The sequence below is a fragment of the Chiloscyllium plagiosum genome, chromosome 39, assembly GCF_004010195.1.
Source record: "Chiloscyllium plagiosum isolate BGI_BamShark_2017 chromosome 39, ASM401019v2, whole genome shotgun sequence".
Lineage (NCBI taxonomy): Eukaryota > Metazoa > Chordata > Chondrichthyes > Orectolobiformes > Hemiscylliidae > Chiloscyllium > Chiloscyllium plagiosum.
Genome location: NC_057748.1, coordinates 18,756,712 through 18,778,029, shown reverse-complemented (window position 1 = coordinate 18,778,029; position 21,318 = coordinate 18,756,712). Strand labels below are relative to the sequence as shown.

Below are 21,318 nucleotides of genomic sequence, written 5' to 3'. Positions count from 1 at the left end.
GGTGCTCGTTGTTGTGGTTCTGTTCGCCGAGCTGGGAATTTGTGTTGTAGACATTTCGTCCCCTGCCTAGGTGACATCCTCAGTGCTTGGGAGCCTCCTGTGAAGCGCTTCTGTGATGTTTCCTCTGGCATTTATAGTGATTTGTATCTGCCGCTTCCGGTTGTCAGTTCCAGCTGTCCGCTGCAGTGGCCGGTTTATTGGGTCCAGGTTGATGTGCTTATTGATTGAATCTGTGGATGAGTGCCATGCCTCTAGGAAGCCAAACAGAGAACAGCCAGGGAATTCCTAGAGGCATAGCACTCATCCACAGATTCAATCAATAAACACATCGACCTGGACCCAATATACCGGCCACTGCAGCGGACAACTGGAACTGACAACTGGAAGCAGCAGATACAAATCACTATAAATGCCAGAGGAAACATCACAGAAGCGCTTCACAGGAGGCTCCCAAGCACTGAGGATGTCACCTAGACAGGGGCGAAAAGTCTGCAACACAAATTCCCAGCTCGGCAAACAGAACCACAACAACGAGAACCTGAGCTACAAATCTTCTCACAAACTTTGAACCCAGGGAAAAGACTTTGTCTATTTATCCTATCCATGCCCCTCATAATTTTGTAAACCTCTATAAGGTCATTCCTCACCCTCCGACGCTCCAGGGAAAACAGCCCCAGCCTGTCCAGCCTCTCCCTGTAGCTCAGATCCTCCTTACAAGTTTATTTCTCAATTTCCCTCTGACTATTAGGGGGTCTATAATACAATCCCAATAAGGTGATCATCCCTTTCTTATTTCTCAGTTCCACCCAAATAACTTCCCTGGATGTATTTCCGGGAATATCCTCCCTCAGTACAGCTGTAATGCTATCCGTTATCAAAAACACCACTCCCCCTCCTCTCTTGCCTCCCTTTCTATCCTTCCTGTAGCATTCGTATCCTGGAACATTAAACTGCCAGACCTGCCCATCCCTGAGTCATGTTTCTGTAATTGCTATGATATCCCATACCCTGAGTTCATCTGCCTTCCCCGTTAGGCCCCTTGCATTAAAATAAATGCAGTTTAATTTATTAGTCCTACCTTGTCCCTGCCAGCCCTGACTGACTCTCTTCTAATCTCAACTGTACCAGTCCCAGTGGCCGGTATATTGGATCCAGGTCGATGTGCTTATTGATTGAATCTGTGGATGAGTGCCATGCCTCGAGGAATTCCCTGGCTTTCCTCACTATCTCCCTGGGTCCCACCCTCCACCTTACTAGTTTAAATCCTCCTGAACAGCTCTAGCAAATCTCCCACCAGTATATTAGTTCCCTTCCAATTTAGGTGTAATCCGTCGTTCTTGTACAGGTCACTTCTACCCCAAAAGAGATTCCAATAATCCAAAAATGTGAATCCATCTCCCACACACCAGCTCGTCGGCCATGCATTCATCTGTGCTATCCTCCTATTCCTGCCCTCACTGGCTCATACACCATGAGTAATCCAGGCATTACTAGTCCCGAGGACCTCCTTTTTAAATTCCTAACACTCTGTAATCACCTTCAGAATCTAAACCTTTTCCCTTCCTATGTCATTGGTTCCAATGTGGACAATGACCTCTTGCTGGCCCCTCTCCCCCGTGAGAACATTCTGCACCCTCTCTAAGACATCCTTGATCCTGGCACCAGGGAAGCAACACACTATTCTGATTTGTCGCTGCTGGCCACAGAAACATCTGTCTGTATCTCAGACTAGAGAATCCCCTAACACAATTGATCTCTTGGAACCCGATGTACCCCTCGTTGCATTAGAGCCAGTCTCAATACCAGAAACTTGACTGTTCGTGCTACGTTCCCCTGAGAATCCATCACCCCCTATATTTTCCTAAACAGCATACTTGTTTGAAATGGGTATAGCCACAGAACACACCTGCACTAGGTGCATACCTCTCTTATCTTTCCTGGAGTTAAACCATCTATGTGACTGTATCTGAGACTTTCCCCCCTTCCTATAACTGCCATCCAACACATACTGTTGCTGTTGCAAATTCCTCATTGCTTCTAACTGTCTTTCCAACCAATCTATTCGATCTGATAAGATTCGCAACTGATAGCCTTTATTGCAGATATAATCCGCAGTAACCCTTGAACTCTCTTTAAACTCCCACATCTGACAAGAAGCACATATCACTCTACTAAAGGTCATTTTTGCTCCTTCACAATCTGCAGACTCAGAAAATAACACAGTCTTCTTCCTCTGCAAAACACTGCCCCAGGTTAGATTAATAGTTATGGCTTATATTTTAAGTTTAATCAAGAGACATATCTCAAAAAACATATAATCAAGAAAGAACCCACTCTACTTCCTATTGCAGACTTTCTATAGGCCCCTTAAAACAATTAACTTATCTGATTCTGTACTGTGAACTTCGCCCAAACAGTTCCTCCAAGATCAGTTGTGAATTTCACTGTTTGCTAATTTTCCCAGACGCACTCTGATCTCCAGCGATACATGAATTCAAACAGCAAAAGTAGTAACTGTGCAGGTTCACTCTGGTGTCAGTTTCTTTCTCACTCTCCAGCACTGACCTCACGATGTGCTTCCTTTGTTTGTTCTTCTCCCTTTTAAAACTGCTGTTGTTTTGACTTTTTTCCCCCAAAGTTCCAAAACAAGGCAACAGCATATAAAACAGTAATTCATGTATTTTTGTGGATAATTGATGTTCGTGTATCATAGTGGCTAGTTTTTGCCTGTTTGTCCAGGGGACATGAACATCAATTAGCCACAAAAAGACATGACCCACTCTCACTAGCATGCTTACATACGGATGAGGAAGGACACCACTTCAACTGGGATAACACATCCATCCTAGGACAAACCAAACCGAGACACACATGAGAATTCCTAAAAGCGTGGCATTCCAACCGGAACGCTATCAACAAACACATTGGCTTGGATTCCATTTACCACCCTCTGAGAAAAAGAACAGGAAATGACATCACCATAGAAAATGATGTCACCACAGGAAATGACATCACTGACCCAAAGAAACCCAAACCTATTAATAGAAAGCAGGCTCACCACCGGTGCTTCATCTGGAGGCTCACTGAAGATGTTACCTTGTATGGTGACAAAACATCTGAAAATGAACCTTCCAGCTCATCGAGCAAACCTATATCCAGATCTATTTTTATGTTTGGTTAGCTTTCTCTCATACTTTAATTTTTTTCCCCTCTTTTCTGATTTTGTGATCATTCTTTGCTGTCGAAGTTCATCATTTTGCAACTCTTGGTCTGTTGTCCTGTAGGTTTTGGCCCCTCAAGTTCATATCCAGGTACTTTATTTAAAAGTGAGAAGGGTTTTGGCCCCTACTATCCTTTCAGGTTGAGAGTTCCAGACCTCCAGCACCTTCTGGGAGGAAAATACTTCTCCTTAATTCCCCAAGAGTCCAGTGTTGTTTTATCCACTGCTTCTTATTAAATTATAGCTAAAAGAAACTGAAGAAGAACATGGAAATAGGGGTTGGCGTTGGAGGGAAGAAGAGCAGGAAGAGCCAGTTACTGTGATCCACATTAGGGCCAAAGCTGGGAAAGAAAGGAAGGAGCTACTGCTCAGGGAATATCAGAAATCAGGAACTAAATTCAATAATAAGGCTTTGTGATTACTATCCAAACCATGTGTTAATTGACAAAGGAGTAGGCAAATCAAGAAGGTGAATGCTGGGCTGAAAGACTCATGTGAGAACAAAAGGTTCCATTTCATAGGTCAAGAGCACTAGTATTGGGGCAGGAAGAATCTGTTCTGCTGTACAAGACTGCACCTGAACTACATGAGACCAGTACCCTCTTGAGATTGAACTTTAAACAAGTTAGAATGGGAAAGAAATATGACAAAAGCAGTAGCAACCATAAAACAACAATAACTGAAGAGAGCAAAGGATTACCCAAAGAAAGCAACAAAACTAAGCTGTCATGACCAGTCAATAAACGAATATAAAACAGGTAAAAATAAAAGGGAGTACCGAATACAAATTATACCACCTATACACCTCAGGAAAATAAAATTGAGAAGCTTGAGGCAAGGAGTAAGGATCTAGACATGGCAGGAATAACTGTAAAAGTGCAGGACTAGCTAAGATTTATGATAATTACTGTAGGTTGTCATCAGAAAGGACATATAATGCAGGGGGAGTGTGTGGTTTATCTGCCCAAAATACAATGCCAATAGGAAAAAAAAGCAAACTACAGAAGGTTAAAACAAAAACCAACTGAACTGAATCAAAAGATAAAGGAGCAATCAAGCTATTAGGGGTACACTGCAAACCACCTTAAAGCGAAAATAATTTTCAGGGAAATATAGACATGCATATGATATAGAACATAAAATAACCATAGTAAACTTTAACTATCCCAAGCTAAATTGTCATGATGGTTTGACAAAAAGTGACAAGGAAGAAAGTTATCATAAATGCATGGGGGACTCCTTTTCTTCTTCAATTTAAGTACTGCAAGTCCTCATTTAGAGTTATCCCATTTAGAGTCGGTTTACTTTAATATTGTTCTGTCAGCAACATCTCATTAAGCGTAGCCAGATTCACTTTAACGTAATTTATCTAACCTGATTTGCAACAATTTGGCACTGCCACTCTTGCTCACCATGCCCAGACTTCCCAAGCGTGAATCCTTATCCAATCAACCTTCCAACTTACAGCATCTCCACGTGCTAGACTTTCCAACACATGGCATTTCTCTGTGTTCAACTTTCCAAAAGTGGAATCAAGGCACTACTACCTAAGTTCTGCACCAGGTACCTTCATTCAGCTGGCTCCAGATTGCCTACTTGAGCTATTGCTTGCTCCTGACCATGATGTAGCTGCTGCCTGATAGCATTTTTTTGATGAGGCCAGAAAGCCTCCTTTTTTGTTGGTCACCACTGCCTTCACGATCCACGCAGTCATGGTGGAGATGTTCCAATTAGCTGACTGCAGTACTTTGGCTTTCCTCCCAGTCTTCCTTGACAGTCGGGCATTACTGAGCTCAGAGAGGGTAAAAGATCACAAGCCAGAGGGTCACAAAGGGAAGGATTCTCATCAACCAGGAAGATCAGAAAGCAAAATCTAGCAGTAGGCAGGAAGTATTGAAGTAGAAATTTAAATTTCAAAATATAAAAGATATTTTGTTTTAAAAGTTATTCTCATTCCAATTTAGGACTTTAGCAAAGTAAACTATTTCAACTTACAGTGTATGTTTTCACTGAATGTTTTTTTTCTGATAAGAAAGTTTCTACCAAACCTAACCACAGTTTTAAAACTGATTCCTATGGGAAACTATATTTCACTCATACTTACAATTTTCAGGAGCGCAATCATAATTTTAAGTAAGACTTCCTGTTTTTAAACTAACCCATTAATTGCTAAGACATTTGTTTAAGCTAAAAAAACGGTGTTGAGAATTGATTATTAACAACATATGGGATTCATTATTCATAAAGTCTGGTTAGGAGCCATTGGGGTAAATTTCAGAGACTTTGAAGCTTCTAATTTTGCTGTCTTGTGATACAGAGATGGAAAGGTTGATTTGGTTCAGCTGCCTGTCTCTGTCTCATAACACTTTCCATTTAGTTCCTTGCATCTAAATACTATTAAATATATACTAGAGGCTTTACCCTATTCCTTATGATTTTAATTCTCTTAGCCTAACCTAAAGACCATTTTTTACTTTAAAGACAGGACAGTCGAAATACTCACCCGCCCTTACTTACCAAAGGAGCCACTTATCCCACACTGACTCTCAGTTCCAATTGATGAGACAATTTTTTCCCCGCAATTTCAATCATGAATATTTTCAAAACTTCCTACCCTAAGCAGCTTTTCAACTCCAGATCTCAGGCATTCAGTTGCGTCTACAATGTAAAACCCATAAGCTTTCCACTTCTCTTCAGTTCCAAAGAAAAATCATTAGTACTGAAATGTTAACTCTTTTTTTCTCTCCACAGATTCTACCAGACCTGCTGACTTTCCCTAGCAATTTATGTTTTTTTGGGCAATGGCTTGTATGGCTTTTAATATCTTTGACAAATCCACAAACATTTAACGTGGTCAACAGTGACTTTCCAAACTGTCAGAAAGAGACATCAAACTGCTCCCTAGAAAACAATATTCATGCTCAATTATTTTTAAAATTCCATATATATATTTTCAGTGTGCCATTTCCAAAAGTTCTATTTTTAAATTCTATAAGTTCTGTTCAGAAAGAGTTATCTCAGACTTTTTGTGCAACTGTATAGTTAATTTGTATTTTAGAAAATCTTTGAGACAGAAGTAGGGTAGACTATAAGCTGAATGATAAGAATATAGCTGGCAAATATTATTTTTAATAAATTTAGATTTAGGATTTAGAAATAGATCATGAAATTTCACCATGAAACTTATTTCTGTTTCCTCTCACTGGGCTTTCAACAGAATATCTGCCATATAATTGAAAAGCAAAGAATATTTGTAGGATTTTGGGGAAAATGGGAAAGAGGGATGAATTGGATAACTCTTTCCAAGAGCCAGCACAATCACAGTAGGCCAAATGGACTCATTCTACACAACATGATTCTATGGGTGGAATCAGCCTGAAGAAGGTTGAGTGGATTAGGCTAGATGGATTGGCCATGCTACACTGCCCCTAGTGTCCAGGGATACGCAGGCTAGGTGGATTAGCCATGGGAAGTGCAGGATTAAAGGGATAGGGGAGGGAGGTGCGTCTGGATGGGATGTTCTTCGGAGGGTTGGTGTGAACCCGATGGACCAAACAGCCTCCTTCCGTACTGTAGCGATTCTATGGTTCATTAGGGAGAGGGCAGAATTCAGAATCCCAATGGCAAATGAGCTTTCACAAGGTCACTGAACCTTAAAGGCAGGTTGAACTTCCCAACACCAATTAGCTTCTCCCTGAAAGAGGAATATGTGTCTCTGAAATAGGGCGGCACGGTGGCACAGTGGTTAGCACTGCTGCCTCACAGTGCTAGAGACCCGGGTTCAATATCCGCCTCAGGCAACTGTCTGTGTGGAGTTTGCACGTTCTCCCTATGTCTGCTTGGGTTTACTCTGGGTGCTCCGGTTTCCTCCCACAGTCCAAACGTGTGCAGGTCAGGTGAATTGGCTATGCTAAATTGCACGTAGTGTTAGGTGTAGGGGGGTGGGTCCCTCCTCAGAGAGTTGGTGTGGACTTGTTGGGCCGAAGGGCCTGTTTCCACACTGTAAGTAATCTAATCCAAGACAGAGAGAACCAATGCATCTTTTATGAGGAAATTTAGCAGAACAGATAAGAGATGTAACCATGACGAAACGTCGAGGCAACAGCAATTACAAAATAATAAGGTTATGATAGAATAAATTAAAAGTTGAAAAAGCTGGTTTTGAGGTGAATAGGGAACTAGGAAAAATAAACTAGAGAAATTTACTAACAATAAAGTAGAATAATGTTGAACACATATAAGAGAATGATTAATAGAATCTAGAAGAAACATATTCTGCTAAAAGGCCAGTTATGAAGCTCCATGGATGAGTAAAGAAATAAAGCCATTTGTTAGTACAGAATTTGGATACTGCTGAAAAGAGACACGTTGTCAAAGCTTTTCATCTTGCATTTGTCAGAATGAATGCAAAATGATAAATTTCAAATAATCACAACTATTTATCCTACAGGAGAAAAAAGTGCTGACTGATTGGCAAGTCAACTGATTGGGCAAGACATTGCCATACACAAAGCATCAAGGGTTGATAGGTTCACCAAGCTCTTGGGTAATTTAGAAAAAATTCAAGATGACTTTTTTTTTGTTTGCAAGAATACCCAAGGAAACGTCCCCCAAGCTTAAAAAAATACATTTCAAACTTTTGAATTAAATCTTGATGCCATATTATTTACCACACTGGTTTGCAAACTATCTAAATTAAACAAAAGTTCAATAGTGCACAAAACCTATTCACTCTGTAGCCAGGATTCAAATTTTGTTTTACAAAAAATAAAGAAGTCCTGGTAGCTCAGTGGTTATCACTGTTGCCTCACAGCACCAGGGTCCCAGGTTCAAATCCAGCCTTGGGTGACTGTCTGTATGGAGTTTGCATGTTCTCCCCGTGTCTGTGTGGGTTTCCTCTGGGTGCTCCGGTTTCCTCCCACAGTCCAAAGACGTGCAGGTCAGGTGAATTGCCCATAGTGTTGGGTACGTTAGTCAGAGGGAAATGGGTCTGGGTGGGTTACTCTTCGGAGGGTTGGTGTGGACTTGTTGGGCTGAAGGGCCTGTTTCTACGCTGTAGGTAATCTAAAATAATTCTTAACTGCAGACACACAGAAAACCCACCAGTTACCTGTTGGGTTCAAACTTTAAGCAAGTCTTGACATGTAACTGTAGGTCATCCTCTAACTGGTGCATTGTCATAGTCATACTATAAGAGTTTACTTGCCAACCAATCAGCACTTCCCCTCAGAGTATAAATTTTGTTTTCTCTTCACATTGGTATTTCTTGCAAATTATCCTGATGAATGAAAGACAAAAACTTTAGACAAAATGCCGGCTTTTAGCGATACTTAAATTCTGTACCACCAAAAGACAATATAGCAATAACTGGTTGTTTGACAAAGAGATAATGAAGAGTCTAGAAAATGTTGTCCTGATGACGTGAGGGTATTTCTGCTCTCCCTCAGGTTATACAAATAAGTCACAACAGAAGAAAGAAGTGAAATCATCCACTGGTTTGACTAATCTGGGAACTTTGAAAATGCACAGTAGATTAGGAAATTGTTTCTTTATCTCATCCTTTCACCTCATTCTGATATTTGTGATATGGTTTTACATCTTTCTCTGAATACTCACTATATTCCTGGATGAACTTCTCTGCAAGGAATGGGATGGTGAGTATCAGTTTACCCAAAAGTATAAATACTGGTAAACTCTTCCTCGCGCTGGTATTTTCTGACAGCTGGATAAAGAGATAAATAGAATAACAACAATTTTAGAAAGTAAGTCTAATTTTACAACTCCAGTAAATATGATTGTTCTAATTTATGACAAATTTTCGATACCAAAGAACAAGATTAGCTTTTCCACTGACATTGGTTCAATTGTTCACTTTGAAATAAAGATCGATTTTTAAAAAAATTATATCAGGTAATAAGAATATGGGATGAAGGAGAGATAGAATTAGGTCACAGATCAGTTATGATCTTATTGAATAAGGTAACAGGTTTAAGAGGATAATGGTCACATCAATGTCCTTTGAAGAGGGCAGTTCCAAACTTCTACCATCCCTTATTTGTTAAAATGTTTCCTAATTTCACAACTGAAAAATCTCTGTCTGATCTTTTTGACTACACACAAGGTGCAGACGAATCCAAAAAGTGATCGGTGAAGCCAGTCTTTCGACACTTTTATATTTATTTACCGAGTACACAATACAAGCATACAAATTAAAACATAATAGTCCATAAATGTAACCTGTGTAAATTTATAGGGAGCTGAAGTGAATGTGCAGCTCACCCATCTGCATTAAATTAAATTTAAATACTATACAATTAACAGCAAACTCCTCGACCACATAAAGGATGTATATACCTGCAGCACTGTTTCTATTTCCTTGTACTCTAGTCCTTCATGTAAAGATCAGCTCAACAGTAACATTTTTTAACATATTCTGTGAGCACATACCCCAACTTTGGATCACCACTACTTCTAGCTTTTAATCATTTGCTAGGTACTCTCTTCTTTTCTTCAAAGTCCAAAATGGATGACCTCATATGCTGACACTAAATTGATAACCTCATTTGCTACATGTTTAAAGTAAAAGGGAGGACTCAAAAAGCAGGTTGTCAACTTAGAATTGATAATTAGAAACTGGAAGAGATATAAGTCATTAACTTTGGTTTTCCAAACTACATCAGAGAGGTGGTGACTCCTGAAATGACTGAGAACATGTTCGATACTGTGGTGGACAATAGGTTAGTTTAAAAACAATAAGGCTAAATGAAGACAAAGAAATAGGATTGAACAGATTAAATCAGAGTATCCCAAGGGAGATGAGAGAAGACATTGCTGATGTCTTGGAAATTATATTTCAGGGATTTATTCAGTGTGAATGCATGCCAGAGAACTGAAGACTGGCCAGAGTGTATCATTTTTTAAAAAACAAGCAACATGTATAATCACAGAGCAATAACATCTGTGGTAAGGAGAACATCTAGATAAATAAATCATTACAAGTAGCCAGCACATACTTTCAAAAGGACAATGATACTTGATCAATCTTATAGAATTCTTTGAAGAAGTAACAAATTTGGTCGCTGGGGAAAATGCTGCTCGAGAATGCAGGTGAGGAAGATGAGTGGAATTTCAGAAAGCCTATAGAATTCCATTTGTTGTGAACTTTTAACTTATTAATTTTATTTTAAAGTATATGATTAATACATTATAGGCAGCAGAGCAATTATACCCTGAATGGAAGTTGGTTTGCTGGAAGAACAGTGTCCTTTGGAGTAAAAGTTCACATAAATTAAAAGTCAGCAAGTCTTGGTAATAAGGCCGAGAAATAGAAAAAAACTAATATTACAAAGGGAATAGAATTCAAAAGCCTGCAGGATAACTATGAGTCTACTGTGTGCAGTTTTGGGCCCCACATGAAAAGAAGGATTTGAAGGTTTGAAGAATTGGGATTTTACTGTGAGAGAACAATACAGTGGGCGGCACAGTGGTTAGCACTGCTGCCTCACAGCGCCAGAGACCTGGGTTCAATTCCCGACTCAGGCGACTGACTGTGTGGAGTTTGCATGTTCTCCCCGTGGGTTTGCTCCGGTTTCCTCCCACCGTCACAAAGATGTGCTGGTCAGGTGAATTGGCCATGCTAAATTGCCCGTAGTGTTAGGTAAGGGGTAAATGTAGGGGTATGGGAGGGTGGCGGGTCGGTGTGGACTTGTTGGGCCGAAGGGCCTGTTTCCACACTGTAATGTAATCTAAGTTAGTTTTTAAACTAACAATAAGTTAGTTTTTAAACTTGCTTCAATGAGGATAAACTTTTTAACAAAGAATGTGGTGTACACTATTTCAATACCATTTTTAACTAATTACCATTATGAAAATATTGTGACCTATTTCTAGCCTGCAGAAAGACTGACCTGCTTCTGGCATTCATCCAGCACACAACACACAAACTGCTCTGACTTCAACTCTGCAGTAAGAAGTGAAAGAACTGAAAATAATGCAAACACATTATCCACGTTGGTTAAAACTGAATGAATCATTTCAAAGAATCCCTTGTTTTCCTCATGAAGTCATGAGTTTGAGGCTGCATAGGAATTTCTAACATATTTCAAAGATATTCAACTCTCAACAAGGCATCATAATATCAATCGATTGAAATGAAAATTCAAACTACATATTATAATTACATGTGATATTACTCATCATTTTAAATAATACTATGCACATATGTCCCATAGATAACATGTTCTGTAAAAACAAAACAATAAATGTGCTTTAGGCATGTGCTTTAGAAGTGACAAATTTGAATTGCAGAAATTGTATTATGAAGTACATCAAGAGCACTACTGCCAGAAAAAATCTGGACACTCTAATCTATAGATGGAACTGGATTAAGCAAAATCGTTCTTGGTCGTTATATATCTATACTTAGTCAGAGGGATGTTTTAAATAAGTACAAATAGGAAAAGTGTGAAAAAAAACAAAATGTAAGGCCTGTGACTGGATGCAAAGCAGTTTAGATTAAATAACAAAATGAACGATAGTGCAAGTCAAAAGGGGATGGTAATGGGCCAATAAAGGATGTTTTCACTCGCTTGAATTTTGCAATAGTATTGACATATGATAATATAACCAAATTTATGTCAGGCAAGCAGTTTCAGGATTTTGATTCAGTGACAGTGAAGGTATGGTGATTGGTTCCAAGTCAAAATAGTGAGAGATTTCGAGGCAAATTTGTTGATGTCTTTACATGTCTGCTGCTATTTTCCAGCCCTTTCAGCCAGTACAGGTCATTAGTTCAATGGAGATCTGGAAAATTGCTGCAGGTGCATCTTCTACATCGTCCAATAGCTGCCACTTTCCATTCATGGTGGAAGGAAGGAATGAATAAATAAGGTGGTGAATAGGGTGCTGATCAGGCTTCTTACGAATTTTTAAATATTTGAAGCTAAAATTAAACTTGTGTTACAACTGCTTAAAGGGTCAAATACAATAATGCAAAAATATGAACATAATTCACAGAAATCCAAGCCTCATGTATAAAACACCAAAGGCTCAAACACAAATTCCAAGCAATAAACACAAATATATCAGGCCCTCATGCCCCGTTGAACCCCTGCATGTACACTCTCTACAAATCCTCATGGGCATGCCCTACATGAACATTTATATACTCTCTCCTTCTCTATGAAGCTCTAATTGTGTGCTCTCCCTACAAGTCTTAAGTATGTGCTTTCTCTATCAACCTCAGTACATGCACTTTCTTTAGAAACTCTCACATGCTCGTTTGAAACTCCAAACTGTTCTTTAAGGAAGCATATTCATAACTATTTTCCCCCCCACTGAGCTCATTTAACATCCAAAAGCACATACTTGCAACATTTGTGGACGGCACAGTGGTTAGCACTCCACTGTGTGGAGTTTGCACGTTCTCCCCGTGTCTGCGTGGGTTTCTTCCGGGTGCTCCGGTTTCCTCCCACAGTCCAAAGATGTGCAGGTCAGGTGAATTGGCCATGTAGTGTTAATAAGGGGTAAATGTAGGGGTATGGGTGGGTTGCGTTTCGGCGGGTCGGTGTGGACTTGTTGGGCCAAAGGGCCTGTTTCCACACTGTAATGTAATTCACAATACCCTCACACACATTTTTTGCAATTTGAGTTATAAGGATGCAAAGTGATGGGAATCAGGAGGGACTCATGAGGGAGTCAGGAGCTAGGATACAGCGTGAAAATTAGGGGTCTCCCATTTAAGACTGAGGTGAAATGATTCTTTTTTCAGCAGTGCACCATTTTTCTGTGGCATTCTATTCTCCAAAAGCACTAAAGGCTGGGTCATTGAATACATTCAAGGCTGAGTTAGATTTTTTTTTAATCAGAGTCAAGAGTTATAGGAACAGGAATTAAATTAAATTAAGGCCCACAATCAGATCAACCTTGAGGGATCTGTCAGGTTTTACATGTCAGATGGTCTAATTTGCTCCTAATTCTTGTTTGTTCTTGTTATGTAGCTGGACCTGTTGAGTATTTCCCAGCATTTTCTGTTTTTATTCCACATTTCTAGAATTGGCTATACTTTGCTTTTATTCAAATCAAGATCTAATTGAATTTAGTGTTTAATTTCATTGATTAGAATGTGTTTCTGAATTTCATCTTCCACGACAGGAAAAAAAATAGTCAAGCAACATTTTTGCAGTGCTAAATATTTGGGCATGGAAATTTTTGAGGTGCATGTCATAATTTGTGACCTTCTCACATTGGTTCTATAGGAGTATCACAGCTCTTAACCATGACTTCATAATTGTAGCAGATTACCAATTAGTGTCCATTTCACTCTGTACATTGTCTCTGTGTCAAACAAGGAAGCTGGTGAGCACTGTATACATACTACATGATGCAGTCACCCAACCCTGTAAATGGCAAGCAGCCCCTCATGAAAGGGAACTGTAATGAATGATGCTTAATTGTAAAACATGGAAAATATTTTAACTATACAGTGATTGTAACAGGGTCAGCCAGGTGAACCTCATAGAATACGAGTTCTCTGATTGGGGCTGTTAATCTGGTCCAATCAAGGAGCCCCAGCTGACAGATATAAGCAGGAGCATCAGAGGTTCTGTTCACACTGAGAGTTGGCTTTGAGGAAGCCAGACCCGTGTCAAGTAGTATGCACATATAAATAACGGGTGACTTGGCGAAAAGATAACAACATCTATGGAATTATTTCACAACACAGTATAGATGCAGCTCTGGAGGCATGAGTAATAGCAATGCAAATGTGAAAGTGCTGCAGTGTGGGACCAAGAAACACTCATGGTTCACATTCAGAAGGAATGGTATCAGGTCCTTGGGAAACATAGCAATGATCATTTTCACATGATACCTGCTACTAACTTGCACCACAAATCTCTCAAACTGCTTAATGTATTGCAACCCAGCACTTTCAAAGCAACCTTCTCTGACAGTCAGGAATCATACCTAAAAGGCTAATACTCTTTGCCTCACATGGCTCTCACTTTTGCCACATATCTCCAATTATTCAGAGATGGCAGGCACATCACCTAATCACAGCGCTAGACAATCATATGGCATTCTACCTCATCTCTTGCCAACAAGGTGGCACATAATAGAAGAGAGAAAAGTGGAAATATCAGGGATAGACAGAGGCACCTGTAGACAACTGAGTTCTACAAAGGAAAAATGCATCCTCTAGATATTTTCTAATCAATCTATTCAGAGATGGTATTCCACATTTCTGATTAAGTGGAACTTAAACCCAAACCTCCTGGCTGGAAGTTAAGGACACTATAACTATGCCACAAGAGATGTCTTTAATGCATTCTCCAATTCTTAAAATGTTTCGCCAAACTCCATTATTGTGTTTTAATTTTCTGCGTGGTGTTGAGGTGTCCACCTATTGCTGAAGATACCAACCAGTGTTTTTTTCTCCACATGAGCACCAGGCAATGTACACATCACAGGAAAACACCACCAGATCTCTGGAGCAATGCTGAATGAATATTTATGCCCATACGGTCTCAGAGAATTCACAGTTTACAAGTATACTACCTCCTGGGAAAAGCTGATGAAACAATGTTCTTGGCACTACAACATGAATCAGAGTATAGTAATCACCACTACCTTCAATCACCATATCCAATGTGGGACTGTCTTCAACATTCCACAGCATATCTGCAGTTAGCATAAAACAAAGCATAGCTATTTAACATTTAAATTTAAATGACTACAAAATATTAAATAAATTGGAACAGATTATTTAGAAAATATTCCTTTTTGTAGAACCAGTTAAACAAATTTATTATTTTGTTCTAGAAAATGTTCGTAGTTCACAGTAGAAAAACTTCATCATGTGTAGATTACGAATTCTTCTGACGCTAGGACTTAAGCATATTATTGGGCAGAAGAGCGGGTGTACCGCTCTGTATCTAAACATGCTTCACTCACATAGGAGATTTGATGGTTAAATGAAAGCTCTGTTCTTTCTAGTAAGAACTCTGATGATGACTAAATAATGAACAAATAAAATTTACATGAATTGGTACTGTAATTCTGGAAACAGTTCAGTCTTACCCAACAGTGTAACTATGAAGTGAACGCACACTCGAGCATCCATCGTTAGCTGTTCTACAACAGCTTGCGGGAATCTTACCAGAACATTGTGGAAGCAGGCCAGTATATACTTTTTGCGAACTATCTGAAAAGTTAGCAACAATTAAATAAGCACAAAACAATATGAATTAAAAAGCACTCGGAATACCTACTGATGGTATCAATATTGGGGGTGGCTCAATATTTCTCACATCTAACCCAAAAGGTCAATGTTTAATTTTTCTTTTGGTCCTTTCACATAACAATAAACATTATTTTGAAACTAAAATGTCAGTGACGTAACATTTTAAGACTGCTTACTTCTCCACAGATACTGTTCGGCAGCATTTTCTATTTTTATTTCAGTTTTCTCACATTTGTATTATCTTGCTCTCAAAATAAATTAGCATTTTCTATTTGCTGGTGTTCAGTGAGTCAGAGGGTACATTATTTTATAACGATGCAGTAGTGGTATTTATCAAGGGACAACAGACAATAGGTGCAGGAGTAGGCCATTCTGCCCTTCGAGCCTGCACCACCGTTCAATATGGTCATGGCTGATCATCCTTAATTAGTATCCTGTTCCTGCCTTATCTCCATAACCCTTGATTCTACTATCCTTGAGAGCTCTATCCAACTCCTTCTTAAATGAATCCAGAGGCTGGGCCTCCACTGCCCTCTGGGGCAGAGCATTCCACACAGCCACCACTCTCTGGGTGAAGAAGTTTCTCCTCATCTCTGTCCTAAATGGTTACATTGATCTAGAAAGTGAAATTCTATTTTTTGCTACATAGCATGTGAGATTTCCTTCTGGGGTTTTAGAATTAAAAATTATGCCTATCCTTTTCTATAAAAACTGAAAAGGGTGCTTCATATTTTACATGTAATTTTTAATGCAGCAATTGTTTTATAAGTGAAAATACAGAACAAAGAGATACACAAAAGCCAGAGCTAGGTATCTGATATTTTTCAGGAATTGACAGGAAAATGGGTTTGCTGACATGGACATGCTATTAAGGTTTTGATAGCCTTTCAGAATAGACCTGACTTTGACAGCACTGAAGTGACAATTTCGGAGTTCAGCTGCAGTGGCGGTGCTACTGCCATTTTCATGGGCTGGTATTACTGTGAAGGATGAACTTGGAATTTAACAGAGATGTGGAAATAGACTGTGGGGTTTGGGTAACTGATACTTACGAACAGCCAGGCAGATATTGACCTGATAGCACTTAATGTCTTTCCAAGTCTGATAGGCCTGGTTTGTAACTCTCTACAAAATGACTGAAATAATAAACCTATGGGAATAGTTTTAGCAAATCTAGCTCAGCAGAAACCTAATCAGGATGGCCTCCTGATTTACATCATTCAAGTCACTGGTAGGTAAAACTGGGTACTATGTAAAGTAAGTTGAACTGAAGATCCACTTATTCCTGGGAAGTTAAGATTAAATGTAACCCCTTCTTTGAAAGTGTATCTCTGGCCTTGATGATTACAAGGAATGTGTGAGAGATTGAAAACAACCAAAGAAACTAACAAAGTTGGATATTCAGAAGTCTTGCCAAACAAAATAGGAATTTTCAGGTTTTAGCTCAAACTCCCATCCAACAGACAGCCAAATGGGTAGCCTTGCAGGAGGAAACATCAGTGAGTGCACCAATGTGTCGTTTTACATGAAACAGGAGATACTTGGACAAGTGTGAAAAGATCCATTTGTCATTTAAAAATCATTATGTCCTTACTTTACTTCTATTAAAGTCTCCTAATTCCACATTTATAAATTCAAACTTGTAATGCTGCATTATGGACTTTTTAAAAATTATTTCATAGGATCTATGCCATGGTCAAGGCTGCAATTCTTGCCCATTCCAATTTCCTTTGAACTGAGTAGATTTGTGGACCATTTCAGAAGGTTAAACACCAACCACATTTTGTGGATCTGGAGTCACATGTAGGCTACACCCAGTAAGGATGTAGATTTCCTTCCACAAAGGATGGTAGTGAACTATTGGGTCTTATCTTTTATCTTACTTAATTGGGGCTCATGCTCCAAACAATCCTATCCATGCCAACTCAAGCCACCAGGCCACATTTGGGCCTTCTCCTGTAAAGCGTAGAGCCCAAAAGTAGTGATTTTTACAGGATGGAAAGTTCAAATAGTAAGGATATAACAGCAAAGGAAAATTGGACACCTGCCATCTTTCTGGCTCTGGTGGGAGTGATCAACCCTCACAGCTCATTTAATTAGGCCACACTCACATTATATGCATTTAAAGAGGCCTCACAGCCAATCTGAGATTGTCAAGTCCAAGTCTCTGCCATTGCTATTTGAGAACTCATTTGGTGACCTATAGATTGGGAACCACTGCTGTAAAAAGAAATCACACGGCATTAATTCCCAAGTGGACCAGGTATTCCCTCTCAGTGTCCTAACCAATATTTATCTCTCAATTAACATTTGTATCTGACTACCTGTTCCTTCTTGCAGTGCTGTCCATGGTTCTCTGCTGTGGCCAAACTTGCATTTTTAAAATTACAATTGTGTCTACACGTCAAAAATATTTAATTGGTGGTCAAGTGTTTTTTGACATCCTGAGGAAAGGTGCAATAGGAGTGCACCTTCTTTCTTTCATTAATTATGAACATGTTATTATATTTTACATTCTTTAATGTGGACAAAGAGCAAAACAGACTAGAACAGAAAACGATACAGCTGCAAAGGAAACTGAAGAATTATTCAGAAAGGAAGAAAGTCTTTCCTGCATCAGAGTAGCAACGCATGATAAAATTCTGCTTCACTAAAGATATATTTTGCAACTTCTGTGTGATAATCAAACCTGGCATGAGACTAGCTCACTGTCAGTGAAGATGAAGGTCACAATGGCACTCATCTCAGATTTGCTCTCGTGTTATGATCAAAATGCCAGTTGATGGCATCATTTGCACACTTTGACAGAAAGATCTGATTCTCTTGATGTAAAAGAGGTTTGTAACAACCAGAATAAAATCACACACTAATGTTTGGTATCCTAGCAACTGTCATTATACATTTATCATGAGGCAATCCTCAATTTTAGTACTCTTTGAAGATTACATAAAGGCAAATTAACTGAGCAGAGTACAATAATGCAAACAGGTCAACTAAGATTTTATTTGAATGCTTGTCTGGATTGTGAATTGAGATTAAAGGACAAAATAAGGACTACAGATGCTGGTGAGTCAGAATCGAAAAGGGTGGCACTGGAATAGCACAGCAGGTCAGGCAGCATCCAAGGCGCATCCGAGACCAGAAATGATGAAGGGCTTATGCCCGAAACATTGACTCTCCTGCTCCTCAAATGCTGTCTGACCTACTGTGCTTTTCCAGCGCCACATTTTTCAACTTGTGAATCTAGATTTCAGAGTGTGAGCAAAACTGTTTTTGTTCTCCAACATGTTCCAATTAACATGTTCAGTAAAGTACTAATCCAAATTTATAATGTGAAGAACAAAATTCATGTTCTGGAGGATGAACTACCCACTGAGAGAGGAGAACCTAGAAGTGGGATTTTAGGGTCAGGATAATGTAAAGAAAATTCTGTCTGGATGAGAAAGATTTAAAATTGCTAATTGTGGGAATTGTTGTGGTTGTGTTTCCCTGCTTCATTATAGTGGCAACACCTCAAAAGCGAGATGATTCAAGGTCAAGAAAGGTGCTACAGGAACATGGGGGGTGGTCAATTAGCTCATTTCACAAGATGGTTAGCACGTAGATAGTAATGTAAAAAGCACAGGTTTGATTCATACTAGCTGAGGTAATCTTGGGTCATGCCTCCTCATTCTTGAGAGCAGAATGTAAAAGCAAACCACCACTAACAAAGTTAAAAATCACACAACACCAGGTTATAGTCCAACAGGTTTAATTGGAAGCACACTAGCTTTCGGAACGACGCTCCGGAGGATGAAGGAGCGTCGCTCCGAAAGCTAGTGTGCTTCCAATTAAACCTGTTGGACTATAACCACCTGGTGTTGTGTGATTTTTTACTTTGTACACCCCAGTCCAACACCGGCATCTCCAAATCATGACCACTAACAAAAACTGTCAAAGAAAATAGCTCAGAGTAAAGCTCCAACAATGAACTAAGGATTTGCCTTCAGGCAGAGCACTCATCTGGAATGAAAAGAAGTGAAAGTCTTTCTTTCAATTTTGTTTATTACACTGACACCTGTATAAAAGAATATGCTCAATCATCACCACAGCATCTTCTGATTTTTGGCATAAAATCTTTGGTTAACTGTCTGGATGACTACTCTCTCTGCATTGCAACCTCACAAAATCAAAATGGATGAAGTTTAAAGAATTTCACAGAATTTACTGGATGGAAATTAACCAGTTAGCACAACTGCTTTTATTGTTTATGATCCACAAAAGCCTCCCCAGCCTACTTCATTACACAGTGTAAAGTTTCTGCCAGTAACATGCAGAATGAGACCAGCTGCAATTTGCATCCCCAATTCAGTGACTGGTGCCATGTGGCAGCACTGCAGCCTCACTAGCAAAGGCTTCCTCTATTGCTTTTCCAAGAAGTAAAGACAGATGGAATTCATAATGGAAAATTCATTGTGTCTCGTCTGGAAATAGTTTAAATGTCAATCCCTCAGCAAATGACATAACAGCAGATGGTAAAATCAGTAAAATAAAATTCCTGAGATTGAACAATCAAAGTAGTAAATGGCAAAAACTTAAAAAGCTTGTCTCCTTAAAGTTATTTCCATCTTTAGTGTTACACTAGCTGCTCCAGTCACTTTTTTTTTAATAATGGTGTAATTGATGTTCAATATAAAACAAGGAGAAACAATGGGAAGAGGTGCATGACATCAGGTTGCTCATACCTCATTATCACTCACACATGAACTGGAAGGCAATCTTCCAGAATTGGCAATCAGGCTGCATTTGAAATAGACTCTTAGCTGATCTATCCAAACAAATCAGCATTTCTAATTCTGTCCTCCAGCTCACCTACATCCAAACAGTAGACTTTACCAGCTGACAACCCTGACCACGTCCCCCACTTCCTTAAGCCAAAAGCATTGAAATCAGTTCAAGAGTCACCATGCCATAGCTCAGTTATCAGTCAATAATCAGCAATTTTCACAAGACTTCACACAATCTCTCTTCATAATTTTGACTAATTAAGCTATTTGTCAGGTTTTGGTCAGAGTCAAGAGTGTGGTGTGGAAAAGCACAGCAGGTCAGGCAGCATCTGAGGAGCAGGAGAATTGACGTTTCAGGCAAGAGCCCTTCATCAGGAAACCCTGATCAGGCCTCTTGCCCGAAACGTTGATCCTCCAGCTCCTCAGATGCTGCCTGACCTGCTGTGCTTTTCCAGCACCACACTCTCGACTATGATCTCCATCCAGCATCTGCAGTCCTCACTTTCAAATAGCCTATACATCCAATCGAGGGATTCTATCCTTTTGAGTAAATATTTTGTTTTTCCTGCTACACTGTGAAAGATTATAATTTTATAAATTAACTCCACAGTACACTGATTCTAATAATGTATGTTTCATGTTCTTACCGATATGCTGCTTCCCTCTATCATTTCTATCACACAAGCAACACAAAGCAGCTGCTCCCCATCTTGCAAGTCGTCTCTGAACCTCAATATCCAATGCACCTCATGGCGAGGATGAATCCGCTCGCAAACCACTTTCCAGTTATCAGGTATGGACTCCTCCATTCCGCACAATGATTTCTTTTACAAACCAAACAATAACTTAATCAGAAAAGTTGATTTAATATTCTTAAAAGCAATCAAGATATCTAATATTTTAACAAGGCTGTTTTATAATCTGTATAACTTTGTGTTGAACATTCTGATCACCAGGGATTGAAACTGCTAATGTAGTTCTCTAAGTCCCACAAATTGGCTCACAAACCTACCACCAATCTAATTCTTCCACTATCTCTCCAAAACTCTGCCCTTACACCTGAACTTTGTGTCCTCTTTAGCCACAAGTGA

At 39.4% G+C, this 21,318-nt stretch overlaps 1 protein-coding gene across 1 annotated transcript in view; it reads right to left on the bottom strand.

Annotated features, from left to right (window-relative positions):
- LOC122542027 (meiosis inhibitor protein 1-like) overlaps positions 1–21,036 on the bottom strand; it is a 187,688-nt gene extending 166,652 nt beyond the window's left edge. Inside the window, exons 1-4 of the mRNA XM_043679317.1 lie at positions 20,875–21,036; positions 15,299–15,422; positions 11,128–11,180; positions 8,837–8,942 (exon numbers count right to left, since the gene is read on the bottom strand). Coding sequence (XP_043535252.1) covers positions 8,837–8,942; positions 11,128–11,180; positions 15,299–15,422; positions 20,875–21,036 — 445 coding nt within the window. The remainder of the gene's footprint in view (positions 1–8,836; positions 8,943–11,127; positions 11,181–15,298; positions 15,423–20,874) is intronic.
- Positions 21,037–21,318: the final 282 nt, after the last annotated feature.